Source organism: Oncorhynchus gorbuscha, linkage group LG18, assembly GCF_021184085.1.
Source record: "Oncorhynchus gorbuscha isolate QuinsamMale2020 ecotype Even-year linkage group LG18, OgorEven_v1.0, whole genome shotgun sequence".
Classification (NCBI taxonomy): domain Eukaryota; kingdom Metazoa; phylum Chordata; class Actinopteri; order Salmoniformes; family Salmonidae; genus Oncorhynchus; species Oncorhynchus gorbuscha.
In genome coordinates this window covers 19,577,630-19,600,335 of record NC_060190.1, presented here as the reverse complement: position 1 = coordinate 19,600,335, position 22,706 = coordinate 19,577,630, and the positions used below count along the sequence as shown (strand labels likewise).

General features: G+C 42.0%; 1 protein-coding gene across 4 annotated transcripts in view; it reads left to right on the top strand.

Annotated features, from left to right (window-relative positions):
• The window catches only part of LOC124002570 (signal-induced proliferation-associated 1-like protein 2), a 102,470-nt gene that overhangs the window by 38,135 nt on the left and 41,629 nt on the right, over positions 1 to 22,706 (top strand). For all 4 annotated transcript variants that reach the window (XM_046310061.1, XM_046310058.1, XM_046310059.1 and 1 more), the window contains exons 2-7: positions 1,543 to 3,269; positions 5,763 to 5,890; positions 7,639 to 7,827; positions 13,608 to 13,782; positions 15,379 to 15,482; positions 19,384 to 19,541. In XM_046310061.1, the coding sequence (XP_046166017.1) occupies positions 1,808 to 3,269; positions 5,763 to 5,890; positions 7,639 to 7,827; positions 13,608 to 13,782; positions 15,379 to 15,482; positions 19,384 to 19,541 (2,216 nt within the window). In that variant the 5' untranslated portion in view covers positions 1,543 to 1,807. The remainder of the gene's footprint in view (positions 1 to 1,542; positions 3,270 to 5,762; positions 5,891 to 7,638; positions 7,828 to 13,607; positions 13,783 to 15,378; positions 15,483 to 19,383; positions 19,542 to 22,706) is intronic.

Genomic DNA, 22,706 nt, shown 5'->3' with positions numbered 1-22,706 from the left:
TCCTCCCTATCTGAGATATCTACTGCAGCCGTCATCCTTCACATACGACACCCGTTCTGCCAGTCACATTCTGTTAAAGGTTCCCAAAGCGTACACATCCCTGGGTCGCTCGTCTCTTCAGTTCGCTGCAGCCTGCGACTGGAACGAGCTGCAACAAACACTCAAACAGGACAGTTTTATCTCAATCTCTTCATTCTAAGACTCAATCATGGACACTCTTACTGACCGTTCTGGAGGCTTTGTGTGATGTATTGTTGTCTCTATTTTCTTGCCCTTTGTGCTGTTGTCTGTGCCCAATAATTTTTGTTCCCTGTTTTGTGCTGCTACCATGTTGTGTTGCTACCGTACTGTATTGTCATGTGTTGCTTCCATGCTATGTTGTTGTCATAGGTTTCTCTTTAGGTAGTGTTGTGTTGTCTCTCCTATCGTGATGTGTATTTTGTCCTAAATTATTTTTAATCCCCGCCCCCGCAGGAGGCCTTTTGTTAGGCCGTCATTGTAAGTAGGAATTTGTTATTAACTGACTTGCCCAGTTATAAAAAGGTTTAATAAAAAACTATGAATATACCTCCCTAGTGTTAATTCTGTTGCCGTTTACTACAGCAAATTGAGAATTATGGATATTCAAATCAGGAATGAATAACATTTCTCCTTGTTCATGAACATTGTAGCCTATTTTTGCAATAAATCCTCTGAATAATCTAACTACCTTAACATCAACGACCCCACTCTTTTAAAAACCTTTTAATAGGGGCAATTCCACAGTAATGTCGTCACAGTTCCAATTAGTATGACTTTCAAATGCATACAGTACTTATCAGGAAGGTTGAAATGTTGGTCACATGTTCACACGGTTAATCACATTCCAAGACGACTAACCACATACTGGTTAAGTTGGCTGTTTTCTGAAATCCTGCCCTCCTCAACTTTAAAATTATAAATGAGTCCACTGTCCAGAGGCAGTATGATAAATAGTTGACTTTGAGAGAGAGAGAGAGATGATTCATATGACACTGTTACTCCTCTCTAAGACCTGGAAGGCATTCATTGTGAGTTTAAGAAGTGTTCGCTCAATACATAACATTTTTCTATGTTGTTGCATAGACGGTTTGTCATGTTACATTAATACAGATCAGATTACTGCGATAAATCTTTCAAATTCGACAAGGTTGTGGGCCATTCACAGGCATGTAGCTCACAGCACCTAGAGACATGAAATAATTAATTCAGAATGATTGCAAATGAGCCATTGAACTTGAAAAGGCCTTTCATCTTTCAGCCACACCATTCCCACAATGTTAAAAGCTGCCAAAAACCCTATCAAAGCAATACAAATGTCTTTTTGTTCTAGTATTGGTACATGGGCATTGTTTGTAGGCCTTCAGTCCGATTGATTAAACCGAAATAGCAATGAAATGTCTATTGATGTTCATTATGTTTAGGCCTTTGCGCAAATTGAAGGTGAAATGCAATTTTAGGTCTGTTTTTATTTTGATGTTATAATTTTAATTAAATTAATCATGTTATGTTTCTCACTTTAAGATCTGAATCCACGAAGGATCACCATGTGGCTGTTATTGGCTTGATGTGGACCAGGAAAGGATCTTCACCTTCTATGCTGCACTGTCCTTCAGAGACCTGAGCAGATCTGTCAATCGAATCCTTTTCTATGGATTATGGACCTGGCGAAGTGAAATCCCAGATTTGGGTTTTGTCTAATACTACATGGTAGCAGTTTCTGTAACAAATGGCTTGTATTGGAAACCAGTCATGAAATTTGGGACTGTTAGGTGCTTGTACACAGGATATGAGTGTGCCTAGCCTCTGGACTGAGGACATAGCAAATCTTGCTGGAGTAGCTAGCAAACCAAAGGGCTCCAATTATTTCATGCAGTCGGACAACCTGTTCAACAAGAAACTCCAAGCGTTAAAGGGGCCTATGGGACCTCCAAACGCCAACGTGCAAGGAACGCCAGCCATGCCCAAGATGGGTGTCCGGGCGAGAGTGTCGGACTGGCCCCAGCGAAAGGATGGCTGGGAGTCACAGCCTCCGCCACGCTATGACAGCCTGGTGCCGACCTTCCAGAAGGGACCATCAAAACTTAGCACAGAGGTCATCCTCCAAAAGAGCCAGGAGTTGCTCAGTACTGAGTTCCCAGAGACCAAGTATCCGCTATGCGACCTCCTGAGCCACTCTCCTATGAAGGGCTTCCCCGGGATCAAGAGGAGCAACAGTGAGGTCACCATTAGCGACATCGGCGCTGAGGACTTGGATCACACCACCATCAACCCCAACACTGGGGCCACCTTGCGCCGTGAGTATGGGAGCACATCATCTCTCGACAAGCAGGGTCTGTCCGGCGCCAGCGAAGGCTTTGTGGGCACCCTGAGGGACTACCACATGGAGGACCGCTCGGACCAACCCAGCGCGCCTCCTCCACAGAGTTTCCCGGAACTGCTGCGTCTCAACACCACTCTGTCGCCCAGCCTACAGACGGCCACCCAGATTGCGCGAGGTGACATTGTCTGCATCCCGGGCTATGACTACGTGGACAGCTCCCTGCTCTACAGCCGTGAGCGGGAGAAGTCTTTCCTCCAACGCATGAAGGCGGAGAAGGCCGACACCTCCATCTTCCGGAGGCTGCGGAACGTGAAGAGCGAGGGCGAGTACCTAGACCAGGAGGACGGAGGGCGCTTCGGAAGGCCCCTGAGCTTCCAGAAGTGCTTCGCCCACTACGACGTGCAGAGCGTCCTCTTCAACATCAGCGAGGCGGTGGCCAACCGCGCCGACCTGGGTCGCAGGAAGAATACTACCACTGGGGCATCGGCCGCCTCTCAGTGCCAGGCCCCTGCTCCTGGGCTGGGAGACAGCTCCACGCCAATTCCCATCTGTGAGTCTCCCAGCTGCGAGGAGCTGGGTCACAAGGCCAGCATGGATGCAGATGAGGGGGATGGGAAGAGCAATACCCTGGTGCTCAGCTGCCCGTACTTCCGTAACGAGACTGGTGGCGAGGGCGAGCGAAGGGTGGCCCTGAGCAAAGCCAGCAGCGCCAGCTATGGGAGTGGAGACTATGCTCCAAGCTATGGGGGTGGAGGACAAGGCTACTCTGTGGAATCAACGCTCAGCACCCGGTGCACCAACGCAGGGGTGTCGGTGCTCGAGGTGTCAAGGGAGAGCCAGGCCTTCCACAGGGACATGTACAAGCGCTACATAATTGAACACATTGACCAGGGGGCTTACTACTACCACAAGTACTTTTACAATAAAGGTAAGAGAGGCATTGACTAAATTGTTTCCTTACTACAAAGTACTCTAGCAACTTAAAGAAAGATCCAGATGGGGCTTTTCAGTTTTTCAAGTTAATTTACGATGTGCTTTGCAGTGTTTACAAATGCACAACGCTAGCAGTCACGCCATAGAATCGAGCCATGTGTAGCTAAATTTGAGCGTTTCTGAAAATCTATGACCTGCTCATTGAATGAGGAAATAGTTTTACTAGAGTAGACATCAACATGATACCTGAGATAGCAGGGTACATGTAAAATCTGCAATTTTCCACTTTGCCTTTTGGACTGCATAAGTCTAGCTTGTTAGTTGACCGTGACTTCCGTGGCACTTAGATGTCCCATATGTCAGTGCGTGACATTGCCTGAGGTGAACAACTCTTGAAGCTAGTCACCCTTGAGTCACCGCCGCAATGCAGTGCATGAGTTTTTCCCTCTACATTTGTCAGTATCCAAGATGTTGCTAATAGCTTTTTTTACAGCCATTTTACAGACTTGAACTAAACTTGAAGATGAGCGATTCCACGCCTGCGTAGGTGGAAAATGTTTTTGGTATCTCAGATTGTTCTACCAATCCTCACATAGTAACTTCGTTGGGAGTAGGAATGTTTGACATGCATTTGAAATTAGTATCACGTTCATGAAAGATCATAAATCATGATGTAAATGTCCCTTTCAGGCCCTTTCTAGATCTTTACATGCCTGCCTTATGATCTGTGAACCGTACATGATACAGACATCTTGTTGTCATTATACTCCTCATTTCCATCCACAGTTTTTATGCGAGTAAAGTCATACGTGAGTGTGGTGTGTGTGTAGAAACTGGAAGTTTCGGGATAATTATTATTTATTTTTTTACCTTTATTTAACTAGGCAAATCAGTTAAGAACAAATTCTTATTTACAATGACAAAATCTGGAAAAAGTCCAGGAGTCTGAATACTTTTCAAATGCACTTTATTGAATATTATGTGTATCCTATCAATTAAAAATGGCATATTATTATATTATTATTATTAAAATGAGCAATCTGGGTGCAATTAATTAGCTTTAGAGATAAAAAAAAAAATTAAGTCTACAAAATGTTTCAGGAATGCCTATCTTAACAGGCAGTCTTCTTGTGGGGTACAACTGTAAGGTTGCAAGATTGGATCCCCCAGACTGACAAGGTGAAAATCTGTCGTTCTGCCCCTGAACAAGGCAGTTAACCCACCGTTCCTAGGCTTTCATTGAAAATAAGAATGTGTTCTTCACTGACTTGCCTAGTTAAATAAAGGTATACATTCCTTTTTAAATCGGCAAAATCGGCGCCCAAAAATAGCGATTTTGCTGTGGAACAGCAAACTCCATACTATATGATCAAAAGTATGTGGACACCTGCTCATCTCATTCGGAAATTGTGTGCATTAATATGGAGTTGGTCCCCCATTTTCTGCTATAACAGCCTCCACTCTTTTTAGAAGGCTTTCCACTAGATGTTGGAACATTGCTGCAGGGACTTGCTTCCATTCAGCCACAAGCATTAGTGATGTCGGCCACTGATGTTAGGCAATTAGGTCTGGCTTGCAGTCAGCGTTCCAGTTCATTGTGTGCATGTGTGGCCTACCACTTCGCGGCTGAGCCTTTGTTGCTCCTAGACGTTTTCACTTCACAATAACAGCAATTACAATGACATTTGACCATATCTATATATAGATTGATATAGATGTGTACTTTAACATGAATAAAACCAAATCGCAACTATGTAGAAATGTTAATCAACCTACATTTATATAGTTTATTGACTGTGTCCACCTCTCTAATAATCACATCATTTTAAAGCTAGACAGTCAGGAGTAAATTTTGACACGGAGGAAATGGTGTGGCCCGCTGGACAGCGTTGAAGTCCGAATGTGTTCCCCGGATAAAAGTGTATTTGACACCCCTGGTCGAGGGAGTGAGGTAAAACACTTCATCCTTGGGATGAATATAATGAAACCCGTGGTGAAGTTAATGGAACTACAAAGACTGTTTTTTTTCTGCAGTGCAGGTTTCAGTCCGTGCAGGTTTTATTGAAATGAGCCTGTAGTTACATGTCTTTTGCAACCCTACATGACAATTAATCAGCAAAGGGAGCATTACTACATGAAATATCTGTCTCCTCATTGATTTATTCATACACTAGGTTTAGGCATATCTTTATGGGTTAGCATGTATTTGACGAATTTGATTGACTTTTCTGGCTTTGCTAGTGTTATAATCTAAGACGTGTAGGCCCTATTCATGGAGTTTAAGGATTGCAAAGGAATGTCCAATCAGGCAAATCATGTTAAGTTGAACTGTGTTTGTTGCAGGTCTGTTTTTACCTTTGACCTGTAAGCCAGAGTGCCAAAGCCAAATTTGTATTTTTTTGTGAATTTAATGGAACATAAAGATGTCTTCTGTTATCATAATCCAAACCGCAGCTAACGTTTGTGTTGTACCGTCATTTACCCTCAGATCATCAGAACTACTTTGGCACTGATGAGAACCTGGGCCCTGTGGCAGTCAGTATCCGCCGGGAAAAGCTGGATGAGGGAAAGGAGGGAGCACAGTACAACTACCGGGTCACCTTCCGGACCAGCGAGGTAAATCATCGAAAAGGAGATGCCGCGTAAAACTGAGAGTGTCCTAAAATGTATGTTGTACACAGGTTCTTACTGTGGACTCTCACATTGCTAACCAGCAGGCAAAATTAATTCTGAAGTGGTGGAATGTTGTCATACCTTCATACATAATGAATAATCAATTAGTTATAAGACCACAAATGATGTGAAATAGAAAACACCTCCAAGATTGAATTCAAACTAAACCCAAGTTCTTCCATAGAACCCCCCCACCCTTCCAAAATGTAATCTCTGTAGATAATCGTAACGTAACTGAAAGGCACAACTATTGTGAGATGATGCCCAGTGGACTAGATAAGCAGACATGTTGTATTACCATACCAATGGGACATTAAACAACTTTTAATCCTGGCAAGGTAATGGGGAAAGTTTGATCCCACGATATGTTAGTTCTCCTATGAGATACTGTAAGTGGGGAGATTGTGACATGCTAAAAGCAAATCTATTTAGTTTGACTAAAAGCTAATTCCCTATGCAACTTAACCCAGAGAAATGGGAGAGACACTTTTCACTGCGTGCAGCGGGAAATTGAAGCTCTTTGGGAGGTACTCTCTTCACTAGTATCCTTGTTTACTACTCTATATCTCACCCATGTTTCTTCTATATTACAGTCATTTGTCTCTTACGTTTTCTTCCTGATGTAGTTTACTTCATTTTCTATTCATAATTTGTAAGCATTTTCCATTAAAAGAAATCTGGATTATTCTATAATAACAACATCGTAGCTACATTACTTAAGACAGCCAAACACTTAAATGATTCCCACTCACTTAATGTCTTACAAACATTCTTCTGGATCATGTTGCTCTTGAAACATGGGTGCGGAAGATTTAAACTGTTAATAACAACTTTCACGAATGAGCCTTTATAAATGCTTACACTTTATGAATGACTTTCAATGTTGTAACTAAAAGCTTATTGATTGTAAATGCCTAGAAGTGCTTAATTCCTACGTCTATGCCAACATGTGGAATTGTTTTAAGAATGTCATACCATGGATCATCTTTTTACTACTGTAGCCCATAGAAACGCATTGAATTACACATTCAAAAATAGCAGAAAAAGACACCAAAAAATGTATCGTAAGGAATGGGGTTTTGAAGTGTATGTCCTTTATCTAGGAGATATAAGAAAGCTCAGGAAATATTGTAGTTTTTTTTTTTACTCATTTGGCACAACTACCTCCATACTTACATTCATTCATTTGTTTGGGTTACCTTTAGACGAGCCCCGTGACACTTCTGAATACTGCAGAGCAAAATGGAGTCTCCCCTTTCTGCAGTGGGATCATATTAGTTTGTAGCCCGAATGGTTTGGACACTACAGACAAACGTTGACACATCAGTGTTACCGACTTTAGACGAGTCCCGTGACAAACTGTTAGGATGCTACAGACGGAGAAGACCGATTTTCTGGATGTCTCCTGGTCTGACCAATAGTGCTGTAGCTCTGCCACAGGGTGACATAGGCGATGTGGTGGATTGAGATGCAGCCCATGCAACCAAATAAAACACTTCTCTAGCTTAAACTGACAGAATTTGATGGACACTAGGGGGTTAACTTTTGCATATAATAAAATAGTTATTTCTAACATATCATTTGCAACTTTATTCATGAAAGTTGTTTGTAAATTGTTACTCAAACTCCAACTCAACCGTCAAGGCTAGACCCCCAGCTAACCTCCAGCCTCTCTCTCTCTGTCTTCCCAGCTCACCACTCTCCGAGGGGCCATCCTGGAAGACGCCGTGCCCTCCACCGCCAAACATGGCATGGCCAGGGGCCTACCGCTGAAGGAGGTGCTGGAGTATGTGGTTCCAGAGCTGAACATCCAGTGTCTCAGGCTGGCCACCAGCTCGCCCAAGGTCCCTGAGCAGCTCCTCAAGCTGGACCAACAGGGGGTGAGTGGTCATAGACACCTTCGCAAGTGAAATTTGCACAGTCTTAACATTTTGCTGATTTTAAAACATTTTTTTATGTATAAACCTACTCCACATTTTCAAAGTGTGTGTACAGTTGAAGTCGGAAGTTTACATACAATTAGGTTGGAATCATTAAAACTCGTTTTTCAACCACTCCACACATTTCTTGTTAACAAACTATAGTTTTGGCAAGTCGGTTAGGACATCTACTGTGTGCGTTACACAAGTAATTTTTCCAACAATTGTTTACCGACAGACTATTTCACTTAATTCACCGTATCACAATTTCGGTGGGTCAGAAGTTTACATACACTATGTTGACTGTGCCTTTTAAACATTTTGGAATATCCCGAAAAATGTTGTCAATTTGCCCTTCAGAAGCTTCTAAAGCCATGACATCATTTGAGTCAGTTGGAGGTGTACATGTGGATGTTTTTCAAGGCCTACCTTCAAACTGAAATATTGTAGACCTCCACAAGTCTGGTTCATCCTTGGGAGCAATTTCCAAACACCTGAAGGTACCACGTTCATCTGTACATACAATAGTACGCAAGTTAAAAAAATATGGGACCACGCAACCGTAATACCGCTCAGGAAGTAGACATGTTCTGTCTCCTAGAGATGAACATACTTTGGTGCAAAAAGTGAAAACAACAGCAAAGGACCTTGTGAAGATGCTGGAGGAAACCGGTACAAAAGTATCGATATCCACACTAAAACGAGTCATATATCGGCATAACCTGAAAGGCCGCCCAGCAAGGAAGAAGCCATTGCTCCAAAACTGCCATAAAAAAGCCAGACTACGTTTTGCTACTGCACATGGGGACAAAGATCGTACTTTTTGGAGAAATGCCCTCTGGTCTGATGAAACAAAAATAGAACTGTTTGGCTGTAATGACCATGTTTGAAGGAAAAAGGGGGAGGCTTGCAAGCCGAAGAATACCATCCCAACCGTGAAGCACGGGTGGCAGCGTCATGTTGTGGGGGATGCTTTGCTGCAGGAGGGACTGGTGCACTTCACAAAATAGATGGCATCATTACGAAGGAAGATTACGTGGATATATTGAAGCAACATCTCAAGACATCAGTCAGGAAGTTAAATCTTGGTCACAAATGGGTCTTTTCAAATGAACAATGACCACAAGCATACTTCCAAAGTTGTGACAAAATGGCTTAAGGACAACAAAGTCAAGGTATTGGAGTGGCCATCACAAAGCCCTGACCTCAATCCTATAAAAAGTTTGTGGGCAGAACTGAAAAAGCGTGTGCGAGCAAGGAGGCCTAGAAACCTGACTCAGTTACACCAGCTCTGTCAGGAGGAATGGGCCAAAATTCACCCAACTTATTGTGGGAAGCTTGTGGAAGGCTACCTTAAATGTTTGACCCAAGTTAAACAATGTAAAGGCAATGCTACCAAATAATTGACTATGTAAACTTCTGACTCACTGGGAATGTGATGAAAGAAATAAAATATTAAATAAATCACTCTCTCTACTATTATTCTGACATTTCACATTCTTCAAATAAATTGGTGATCCTAACTGACCTAAAACAGGGAATTTTTACTAGGATTAAATGAATTGTGAAAAATTGAATTGTGAGGAATTGTGATTGTCAGGAATTGTGAAAAACTGAGTTTAAATGTATTTGGCATAGGTGTATGTAAACGTCCGACTTCAACTCTGTATATACTTGGTGAAAGCACCTTTGGCAGCCATTGCAGCTGTGATTCATTTTGAAAAATGTTCTTCCACCTCTGCACAACTCTTAGGGCAACATTTATCCATTGTTTTTTTTTTTAAATAATCAATTTGGTTGGGAATCATTGGTGGGCAGCAACATTCAAACCTTTCTGGTGTCATTCTGGTGTGTTTTTCTGCATTGAAAATAGTGTAATTAACCTGCTGAAAAATAACATTTCTACCCCAGGGTTAGGTTTGCAGAAGACTGGTTTCTATCTAACTTTTTACCTGGGCATTGCTAATTCTACATTTCTTTTGATCCTAACAAACTCCCTCTTCTTGGAGTCACCTTTCTGCTGATCTCAGGGCAGTTCAATTGACTTAATGGTTGTAGTTAACTTTAGTGAGCTTAATGGAAGTACTGATGGGAGTTTCATAATAAAACCACAGGTCAATACAAAAGGTTCTAACCTGCTCTGCCTTGTAACATTACTTATGGTAGAGCATTGCGCTTGCAATGACAGGATAATGGGTTCAATTCACCCGACCAACAATACCCCCCAGAGAATGACGCGTGCATGACTGTAATTTGCTTTGGATAAAAGAATCTTCTCAAATTTTTTTATTATTATACAGCCCCGGGAAACTATTGAGCGTGAAAAATCCAGGAGCTTGCAGAGTTGCAGTTCTTGACACGAACCTGTATGCCTGGCACCTACTTCCATACCCTGTTCAAAGGCACTTCATTATTTTGTCTTGCCCATTCACCCGTTGAATGGCACACACATACAGTCCATGTCTCAATTGTCTTCAGGCTTACAAATCCTACTTTAACCTGTTTGTGCAGTAAGCTATAGGCCCTATACGTTATCGCTGCATTTTGGCTAAGCATGCATAGCCTTGCCATTGTTGTTGTTCTTGGTATATGAGCACACTGGTAATATATAACTTGTTGTATTACTTGAGGCACAGCTGAGTGATCATAATTAGCTTTCGCTGGACTGATGGCCTGCATCTGATGGTCAGTTGGAGGGGGCAGCAGTGAGAGCTTCGATGCAACCAAGTTTTTTATTTTTTATTTTTTTAAGTACATTGTGCTGTGTAAAAACCCTTGGATCAACGCTAGCAGTGAGGCTGCCTCTCACCCGACTCACCGTTTCTCCGCTCTCCCTCCCTCCCACTGAGAGAAGGGGACACAGCCTTCCAGCTAATAGTGAAATTCATGTTGTCACTCCTATGATCAGAGAAAATGAAATAAAATATACACAAGCCCCTAATAATGACCCCGCAAGCTTATGGAAACACTTTGCTAAACTCATTATTGCAGCTGCGGTGCTGGTTGTAGTGTGAGTGGAAGTAGGGAGAACCCATTTGATGGCTTCTCAAAGTGAATAAAGTGTTGACAGTGTTGAATAACAACTTAAACGTGAACTTACACACAATACAGCAGCTGTATTCATTGAGTCTCTCCAGTCATGATTTTACGTTTTGAAATCTCACCGTATCAACTTTGCTGTGCGCTCTAGACTTTTTAGACTTGTCTATGGCTCGAGGAAACTGTGCAGACACAGTGATCTGAGCTGTCTGATTGGCCAGTGGTAAGCCTGTAGGTGCACTTAATTTGTTCTCTGGGCCAACCAGTTGGGCGGAGTTCTACATTCAGACCCATGGAATTATTCAAAATAGGCACACCGCCAACAGCACCAAACAAATCAAAAATAATTGCAGAAATGTTTGGCGGTTGACTAGGAAAGCCTTGGAGATTGACGGATCGGTTGGTGACCACAAGTCTAAAAGAAACAAATTGTTTCTTAGCAAAGAGCAATTTTTCATACAATACTTTTGCTAGGACTGTCTGAGTGGGGAGGGGTAAACTTAAAAACGAGATGTTATTGTCAAAGAGGTTTGGGATTCTCTTTCTTGTGGGTCCATTAACTAATTTACCGCCTGGTTATATAACCAGGAAGGCCAAATCTCCATCCCAACAAAACCTTCAGACATTTCTGGCGGTCTTTTCACATAGCTCTTACACTAAAAGGGCATTGTCATTTTCACAGTATTATTCCAGCCTCCATAGTGTGGAAATATATATAAAACACAGGATTTTGACTGCATTGGGGCTTTTAATTCGCCCGGTAAATAACGAAGGTATTTGTATTGCAATTGAGTGCACAGTATGACACATCCTAATACAATCACATATCTTATACATCACTGTTGTCACAAGTAGGTATTTCTGCTTACAACAAGGGATTACATTGCAGATATTGATTGCTTTACTGTGTTAAGCAAAAACCCAGATATTTAGTTTGCTGTTTTTGAGCCCTTATCATCAATCAAGCACTTACGGATTCAGCATACTGCCTTTCGGGCTATGTCTGGCACAGCGGGAAACCAGGATATTGTACAAATACACAACTCAACACTCAGTCAGGCTAGAGTTTAATCACATTTATTTTCCCAATTATGACTACCATGCAAAGAAATCCAATTGCCACCGTCTGAGGGGTTTTCTCCCATTCTAGTAATTATATTTCTATGCTACCATGGCTCCGGTATCTAGTATCAATATGGTGGAATATTCACTCATCTCTGGACAGGGGAAAAACAATAAGCGGTATTGCCATGTAACTGGATTTCTGGGTAACCAGAGACGTGCATCAAGATAGATCAATCCCGAAAGCATGTAACAGCAGTGGCAGAAATGGCATCAGGGTGCAATATCAGAGTATTGATGAGATCAAGTTTCATACAAGCTTCTTTCATTTGGGGAGCGTGGCAGGTGGTTTGTAAATCTATTGGAGCAAAGCTGGTGAGAGGCGAGGAGGGGGAATCTTGACCTCAAGGAATGTCTAGGGGTCAACTCTCTTATTCCTCAATTTGATTAAGTTTAATTCCATGTTCTTTAATTCAACTACGTTTAATTATGTTACATTTCATCGATGTGATATCATAATGAGCTTTCACCGGTTATATCTACTGTAAGTCGGACTGGAATGCTATTATTGTGATCTACTCGTTAATCAACGGTGCAGATACGTAGTAAAGACAACCATCAATGGCAATCTAACTTCGCTTTACCAGCAGTGCTTCCCCTATCCCCCTCAAGTGTGAATAATTTACTAAGGCGGTACAGCTTCCAGTCCCCTTATCCAAAACAATATGGCCTCACATCCCACTGAATTTTTGCTGTGTTGCCACGACAATGTGAGAGATGGGAAGAGACCAGCCAAGCAAATTGAGACTTCTCGATTTAATGCTTTTTTTTTCTTTTGACTGCTCGTCTCGTCATGTTGCCTAGCTGTGAGCAGTGAGCACCCCCACTGGCTTATGAGGACCTTCTTTGAGTTTCGCGAGGGTCTGCAGATTTTGGTCTTGTGCACCCCCCCCCCCCACACACACAAAAATGTTTCATCCTACAGCATTTCTAAGATTAATAAATTATTCAGGACCAACCGTTAGGTGTGGTCTGAGGGCCACTCGCACTGTAATTATTTCCTCTTTTGTGTGTGTCACCTCCTCTGATAGCACACTTAGCGCTAGCCATCTGAACAATCTCAGCACCTGGTGTCAGGTAATAGGTATTGATAGCAGGAGATAAAATGCACTGGGCTGGTACAGCGCTTGATATATCCTTCCCTCCCTGAGGGCTTACAGGGGCGTTTCAGTCTAATTTGACACCATACACCGGCGCCGGCAACCGTCTCTGACGCTACAGAGCATTTCAATCAAGAGTGTAGATAAGGAGGAATGCATCGTTGAATACTGTATGTCCCATCTCAGTGTTGCTCTGAAATGAAAAATAACACCTGCTATAATTTGGTCATGAGCCCAAGCATTTGGAGAAATGTTTCATAAGCTTCCTTTTTATAAGATTTGCATTGAGATTCTTTTAAAAATATATATATATTTATTATCGTATAATAAACAGACAGGTAGACATAGGCAGATCATAACCCCAGGTTATAACCCACCCCTAAATTACAAGGTTCTTCCACACATTAGCATAGCATAAACAGATATTGGGCAGACATTGGCATGTCATAACCCCACCCTTATTGTTCTTTGTCATTCCAGTTGAGCTTCCAGCACAAGGTGGGCATCATGTACTGCCAGGCGGGCCAGAGCACCGAAGAGGAGATGTACAACAATGAGAGCGCCAGCCCCGCCCTGGAGGAGTTCTTGGAGCTGCTGGGCCAGAGGGTCAGGCTGAAGGGCTTCACCAAGTACCGGGCCCAGCTGGACAACAAAAGTAAGAGTTCATGACTCAACACACACATTTGTTTGATATATTTTGTAATAATTTGTATGCTTGATAAATGTTCAATAAATTAGAGGATGAGGGCCCAGCTGGACACATACTGTACATCCTCTTGTACAGACCAACTGAAAAGAAGAAGAACTCAGTTTTGAATGATTTATCTTTTGATAGGAGCAAACTTGAAAGTTTGACAAAATGTGGTAGATTTTGCAAAATCATTCCAAAGAAAGTCCATGTCTCTCTGTACACTGAAAAATGCCCGAGGCGTTACATGGCCAGGATTTTTTTTTAACTCTGCAAACTTAATACGATTTATTTATTATACGCATAAATGGTGTTGGAGGGCAAGTAGGAGGCAGTGACTGGGGACATTGCTCTGTGTAGGGTGCCGTCTTTCGGATGGGACGTTAAATGGGTGACCTGACTCTCTGTGGTCACTAAAGATCCCATGGCACTTATCTTAAGAGTAGGGGTGTTAAATGTCAACCGTGAAGAGGTGACTCTGGGATGCTAGGCAGTTCCTCTGTCCAGTGTCTGTGTTCTTTGCCCATCTTAATCTTTCCTTTTTCATTGGCCTGTCTGAGATATGGCTTTTTCTTTGCAGCTCTGCCTAGAAGGCCAGCATCTCGAAGTCGCCTCTTCACTGTTGACTTTGAGACCTCGTGTTTTGCGGGTACTATTTAATGAAGCTGCCAGTTGAGGACTTGTGAGGTGTCTGTTTCTCAAACTAGATACACTAATGTACCTCTTTCTCAGTTGTGCACCGGGGCGCTTTTTAGTTATTCCGTTTGTCACACATTAGTTTTTATTCTTGTTTGTTGTGTAGTAAATATTTAAGCTTTCCTTTCCTTGTTTTTTGCATCTGTTTTATTCCTGTAAAGCACATTGTGTTGCATTCCATGTCTGAAATGAGCTGTATAAATAAAGCTTGATTCGACTTGTTGTCTGTGAATAAACCCGGGTGGGTCTTTCTATATAGACCATAGCAACACTCTATAAATGAATTGTCATGTGAACTCTGTTGGTTCTATTTGCTTTGCAGTTGTAAGCAACATCTTACATAAGTCTCTTGGGGAAAGCATTCAGATAACTGTTTTTTATTATTAATGGGCTATTCTGGAGGTCTGAAATTCAGTTACAGCAGTCAAGATGTTAAGCCATCTTAAAGCTGTGTCAGTCTGTCTATCCTGATTCCTGGAAATGACACGCAATCTGCCCAGCTTTCATGTAAAGCCACCTATACAGGAACAATGGCCAGTGTCGTTTCCGAGCTCTGGGGAAAGCTCTGGCCATTTAGAAATACCCAGAAACAGACTGGCCATAGGGCATTTCAGGCAAATGCAAGATTGCCTGATCTGTCTTAAAAATAATTTGTGTTATTGTTATTTGACTAATAATGGGGGACCTCAAGGAAACGAATGGTCAAAATGCCCATTTCTGGTCCCAGTCCGTCCCTGGAAATACCACAGGATTATTATTGCTCTATTCAATGATCTTATTGCAGATCATGTAATTAGATATTTTTTTCTCCAGAGACTACAGTATTACATTAATTATTACATTAATTCTTTGTTTTTGGTGTTACAGCGGATTCCACTGGAACACATTCTCTCTACACTACTTACAAAGACTATGAGCTGATGTTCCACGTGTCCACACTGCTCCCCTACACCCCCAACAACAGACAACAGGTGAGTGGACCCTGGAAGTCTATGGGTACCTGCTAGCATGCTAGTAGATACCGTAGACTTCCAGTCATTGGGCTAACGCTACCTCCAACTTCCTTCATACTGGACACCGATGCGTAAAATGTCTATGCACTAGTACATCTGAGTCTCGGGAAGTAGATAAAGGGCCTGTATCAGTTTTATTGCATGGGCTGCGTCTCAATCCACCACATCCGCTAGTGGTGGCCTTCCACATGTGCAGTGGAAGGTGGCTGAGCTTACGGCTGTGTTTGTCAGACCAAACAAATTGGGTTAAAAATGTGCAAAAATAAGTAACTTTAAAAAAACATTTACTATCTGCTTTTCCATGTATGAATCAGTTATCAATGTGTTTCTATGGGCTTAAGTGCCGTAATGTTTTAATATTTTGGGGGGATAGATAAAGGGGTTCTAAAATTCAACATCAAATAGCTAAATGATACTTGCTATGACCATCTTAAAACAATTACATATGTTAGCTTAGTAAACCCCCCCCAGAAACTCAAGTCAAGCGAGAGAAAAACATTATGCTGCTCTGAAAAATGTATATTTTTCTCACTGACGTCAATGACTCTAACTGCAACCCTTTTTTATCATCATTATAGTGATCATTATCATGAACATTCCTTATAGTTTCTACCCATTTACTACAACTGGTAGCTTTCCATGTTGATCCTTTAGTCACAATCTGCTCTCCAATATTAGGAATTGGCACTCATCATTTCGGAGTCGTGCATAATTTCCCCCAGTCAGTGACTTGTTAATTGGAAATGCTATTGCTGGAGATGTTGCCACGACAACAATTTCGCATGCACTCCTCAATTAAATTCTCCACTCTGCTTGGTGTCTGAATATGCCTGGGTGGGTCTTTCTATCTAGACCATAGCAACATGGTCTATAAATGAATTGTCATGTGCACCATGTTGATTACAACTGCAAAGCAAATAGAAGCAGTATTTTACGTAAAGCTCTTGGGAACAGCATTCAGATTACAGATCAACAGATTTAGATTATTATTATTATTTTTTACATATATATACAGTGGGGCAAAAAAGTATTTAGTCAGCCACCAATTCTGCAAGTTCTCCCACTTAAAAAGGTGAGAGGCCTGTAATTTTCATCATAGGTACACTTCAACTATGACAGACAAAATGAGAAAAATAATCCATGAAATCACTTTGTAGGATTTTAATGAATTTATTTGCAAATTATGGTGGAAAATAAGTATTTGGTCACCTACAAACAAGCAAGATTTATGTCTCTCACAGAACTGTAACTTCTTATTTAAGAGGCTCCTCTGTCCTCCACTCGTTACCTGTATTAATGGCACCTGTTTGAACTTGTTATCAGTATAAAAGACACTTGTCCACAACCTCAGTCACACTCCAAACTCTACTATGGCCAAGACCAAAGAGCTGTCAAAGGACACCAGAAACAAAATTGTGGACCTGCACCAGGCTGGGAAGACTGAATCTGCAATAGGTAAGCAGCTTGGTTTGAAGAAATCAACTGTGGGAGGAATTATTAGGTAAAGGAAGACATACAAGACCACTGATAATCTCCCTCGATCTGGGGCTCCACGCAAGATCTCACCCCGTGGGGTCAAAATTATCACAAGAACCTAGTGAATGACCTGCAGAGAGCTGGGACCAAAGTAACAAATCCTACCATCAGTGACACACTACGCCACCAGGGACTCAAATCCTGCAGTGCCAGACGTGTCCCCCTGCTTAAGCCAGTACATGTCCAGGCCCGTCTGAAGTTTGCTAGAGAGCATTTGGAGGATCCAGAAGAAGATTGGGAGAATGTCATATGGTCAGATGAAACCAAAATATAACTTTTTGGTAAAAACTCAACTCGTTGTGTTTGGAGGACAAAGAATGCTGAGTTGCATCCAAAGAACACCATACCTACTGTGAAGCATGGGGGTGGAAACATCATGCTTTGGGGCTGTTTTTCTGCAAAAGGACGAAGACGACTGATCTGTGTAAAGGAAAGAATGAATGGGGCCATGTATCGTGAGATTTTGAGTGAAAACCTCCTTCCATCAGCAAGGGCATTGAAGATGAAACGTGGCTGGGTCTTTCAGCATGACAATGATCCCAAACACACCGCCCGGGCAACGAAGGAGTGGCTTCGTAAGAAGCATTTCAAGGTCCTGGAGTGGCCTAGCCAGTCTCCATATCTCAACTCCATAGAAAATCTTTGGAGGGAGTTGAAAGTCCGTGTTGCCCAGCAACAGCCCCAAAACATCACTGCTCTAGAGGAGATCTGCATGGAGGAATGGGCAAAAATACCAGCAACAGTGTGTGTGAACCTTGTGAAGACTTACAGAAAACGTTTGACCACTGTCGTTGCCAACAAAGGGTATATAACAAAGTATTGAGAAACTTTTGTTATTGACCAAATACTTATTTTCTACCATAATTTGCAAATAAATTCATTAAAATCCTACAAAGTGATTTTCTGGATTTTGTTTCTCATTTTGTCTGTCATAGTGTACCTGATAAATTTACAGGCCTCCTCTTTTTAAGTGGGAGGACTTGCACCATTGGTGGCTGACTAAATACTTTTTTGCCTCACTGTATATGACACAATTTCTCTAGTTAATATTGCCTGCTCGCATGAATTTATTTTAACTAAATATGCAGGTTTCAAAAATATACTTGTGTATGGATTATAAGAAAGGCATTGATGTTTATGGTTAGGTACATTCGTGCAACGATTGTGCTTTTTTCGCGAATGCACTTAAATCATCCCCAGTTTGGCGAAGTAGGCTGTGATTCGATGATAAATTAACAGGCACCACATTGATTATATGCACGCAGGACAAGCTAGCCAACCTTGTAATATCATCAACCATGTGTAGGTAACTAGTGATTATTTGAAGAGTCATTGTTTTATGTAAGATACGTTTAATGCTAGCTAGCAACTTACCTTGGCTCCTTGCTGCACTCGTGTAACAGGTGGTTAGCCTGCCACGCAGTTTCCTCGTGGAATGCAATCGGCCATAATCGGCGTCCGAAAATGACGATTACCGATTGTCATGAAAACTTGAAATCGGCCCTAATTAATCGGTCGATCCTCTAATTCAATTCACTGTTTTTTTAAATTAATGGACTATTCTGGAGGTCTAAAATTCAGTTACAGCAATAAAGATTTTTGGTCATCTTTAAGCTGTGTCCCTCTGCAGAGTATGTCCAGGAATCAGGACTGACAAACTGCCCCGCGTTCATAGAAATCCACCTATACCGGGCCAGTGTCCTTTCTAAGCGTTAGGGAAATTTGAATGGGCCAAATGTCTTGTGCATCGAATGTGTCTTGGGCCTTGATTATCAGGATTAGCAGGATTTGAAGTTTCATTCCTCCCCTGGGATCCCATTTGTTTTCTTAGATTAGCTGTAAGCCCCCCCCAAGGTCTGCAAAGGCTCTGCCACTACTTGAGCCCCTTGATCCGGCCTATTCCACCCCTCATCCCGTTTGTTTACCACCTACCCTACACCAAGGGACTTAACAGACATCAGGAGGCCATAGTCTGTTATCGCCCTGTTAGAAACCTCTGGACCCTAGCCACTGCCTTTAGCACTTCTGTTGGCAAGGATATGAGAGCTGTAACCAATATGACAGCATTATAGCTCCCACATGCCCTCTGATGGACTCCACATAAACAGGTGTTACTGTCCTCTATACCCTTTCCTTGACCACTTAACAGCTTGACTCGTGATAAAGAATTGGATATATTTCTTTATCACGTACCATGTAGGTCTTTTTTAGGCCTTTTGAGACCATTGAGACACTGTCATAGTCTCTCATGTACTGTAAGGGCATTTACTTTTCTGAATTCTAATGTGCTTTTTCTTTTCCGTTTCCTTTTCTTGCCATTTAGCTACTGAGGAAGAGACACATTGGAAATGACATTGTCACCGTCATCTTCCAGGAACCTGGTGCTCTTCCCTTCACTCCCCAAAACATTCGCTCGCACTTCCAGCACGTGTTCATCATCGTCAAAGTCCACAACCCTTGCACAGAAAATGTTTGCTACAGGTGAGCAAAGCAGACTGCCGATACTTCTAAAACATTTGGCGTGAGAGATGTGTAGAGCTGGTTTAAATTAACTTGCATTTATTCAATCATTCATGTACCTAAGGGCCCAATTTCAATAAGGCTGGAATCCAATCATTACAAGAGTCAATCATTCAGAAGTGCCTCTTAATGATTGTTGAATCAAGTGTCAACTCCATCCATTGCTAATGTTCAGTCCCTGGACAATAAATTAGACAAGCTTAGGGCGAGGATCTCCTTCCAGAGAGACATCAGGGACTGTAACAAAGCTATGATTCTGTAAAAAAACACTATCTGTGGACATATTGTCCATGTCCATTTAGCCAGCAGGGTTCTCTGTCCATCGCACAGACGGGAAGAAAAAATTATTCAAGAAAAATAAAATAAGTTTCATGATTAACAACTGTGTGATTGTGGTAAAGTTCTCCCAATCAGGAATACCACATTACCTCCCAAAATCATTTTCTTCGGTCATCGTCACTGCCGTGTATATTCCCACCCAAGTCGACACTCTGGGTACTACACTTTTCTATGTGCAACCTGGAAACCGCTTATTTTGAGGCCGCATTTATTGTAACTGGGGACTTTAATAAAGGAAATCTGAGGAACACACTACAGAAATTCTATCAACACATCTCCTGTGATACATGCGCAACACGGACTGTGGATCATTGCTACTCTCCCTTTTTTTAGGCTATGCAAAACAGGAACAGGAAGCTCCTGTGGTATGGACTGCTCAATGTTGGTCTGACCAATTGAAATCTATGCTTCAAGTTTGTTTTTGATCACGCGGAACTGGAAATATTCTGGTTCACCTCTGAGAACAGTATTTACTTACACACTGACTTGGAGAATGGGTTAATAAGGAAGTGCATAGAGGATGTTGTTCCCACTGTGACGATTTAGAACTCGTCCAAACCAAAAACCGTGGATTTATTGCAGCATTCACAAAACTGAAAGCGCGAACCTTCGCATTTAACCATGGCAAGGTGACTGGGAACATGGATGTGTACAAGCAGACGACCTCAGTAACACAATCAAGAGGCAAAACAACAGTACACAGTGGATTTGCATTAAACGGCTCAGACATGATCCATATGTGACAGGGACTCCAATCACCGATTTATGAAGGGAAAACCAGACACGCCGCGGACATCCACGCCTCGCTCCTGGGCGAGCTAAACACCTTCACCTGCTTCGAGGAAAACTACATCGAGCCACCAACGCTCACGGGGACTCTGCTTTCTTTCTCTGTGGCCGAAATGAGTAAGTCATTTAAGAGTGTTAACCCTTGCAAGACTGCAGGGCCACGTCCTCAAAGCATGAGCAGACCAGCTGGCTGAAGTGTTTACGGACGTATTTCATCTCCATATCCCAGTCTGTTGTTCCCACTTGCATCAAGATGTCCACCATTGTTACTGTACCAAAGAAAGTGAAGGTAAATTACTATCGCCCCTTGCACTCACTTCTGTCATCATTCTTTAAGAGGCTAGTTAAGTATCATATCACCTCTACATTATCTGAAACCCAGACCCACTACAATTCACATATCGCTTCAACAGACCCCGGGTGATTGCCATTGCACTACACCCTGCCCAATCCTACCTGAACAAGATAAATACCTACAGTACCAGTCAAAAGTTTGAACACACCTACTCATTCCAGGGTTTTTCTTTATTTTTACTATTTTCTACATTGTAAAATAATAGTGAAGATATCAAAACTTTGAAATAACACACATGGAATCATGTAGTAACCAAAAAAGTTTTAAAAAATCGAAATATTTGTTTATATTTGAGAATCTTCAAGGTAGCAACCCTTTGCCTTGATGACAGCTTTGCACACTCTTGACATTCTCTCAACAAGCTTCATGATGTAGTCACCTGGAATGTGTTTCAATTAACAGGTGTGCCTTGTCAAAAGTGAATTTGTGGAATTTCTTTCCTTAATGCGTTTGAGCCGATCAGTTGAGTTGTGACAAGGTAGGGGAGTATACAGAAGAAGGCCCTATTCTTGCCAGAACATTACTTTAAAACAATGAGGTCAGTCAATCCGGAAAATCTTAAGAACTTTGAACGTTTCTTCAAGTGCAGTCGCAAAAACCATCAAGCGCTATATGATGAAGCTGGTTCTCATGACGACAGCCACAGGAAAGGAAGACCCAGCGTTACCCCTGCTGCAGAGGATAAGTTCATTAGAGTTACCCCCCCAGAGATTGCAGCCCAAATAAATGCATCAGAGTTCAAGTAGCAGACACATATCAACATCAACTGTTCAGAGGAGACTGTGTGAATCAGGCCTTCATGGTCGAAATGCTGCAAAGAATCCACTACTAAAGGACACCAATAAGAGACTTGCTTGGGCCAAGAAAGATGACTTTTGAAGAATCTTAAATATATTTTGATTCGTTTAACACCTTTTTTTGGCTACTACATGATTCCATGTGTTATTTCATAGTTTTGATGTCTTCACTATTATTCTAAAAGTAAAAATCAAGGGAAACCCTTGAATAAGTTGGTGTGTCCAAACTTTTGACTGGTACTGTATGTAAGAATACTGTTCATCAATTACAGCTCAGGGCCCAGGGTCTGAACCCTTCCCTGTGCAACTCGGTCCTGGACTTCCTGACGGGCCGACCCCAAGTGGTAAGGGTAGGCAACATCACCTCCGCCACACTGATCTTCAACACAAGAGCTTCACAGGAGTGTGCTCAGCCCAAGGACCTCAGCCACCTGGGCCACAGCCTGTTCAACCCGCTACCATCTTGAAGGCAGCTGGGCCCGAGAAACTGAGAAACAGCTTCTATATCCAGGCCTCAGTTCCCTGCCCTGAACCTTATTCACTGTTTTAGTCGGCTACCATGTGGTACTCTACCCTGCGCCTTAGACTGCTGCCCTATGTACATAGTCATTGAACACTAGTCACTTTAATAATGTTCACATACTGTTTAACCACTTTATATTTATAGCACATTCGGAAAGTATTCAGACCCCTTGACTTTTCCCACATTTTGTTAAGTTACAGCCTTGTTCTAGAATTGATCAAATTAATTGTTTTCATGAATCTACACACAATAACCCATAATGACAAAGCGAAAACAGGTTTTTAGGAATCTTTGCAAATAAAAAAATAATTTAAACAGATGCC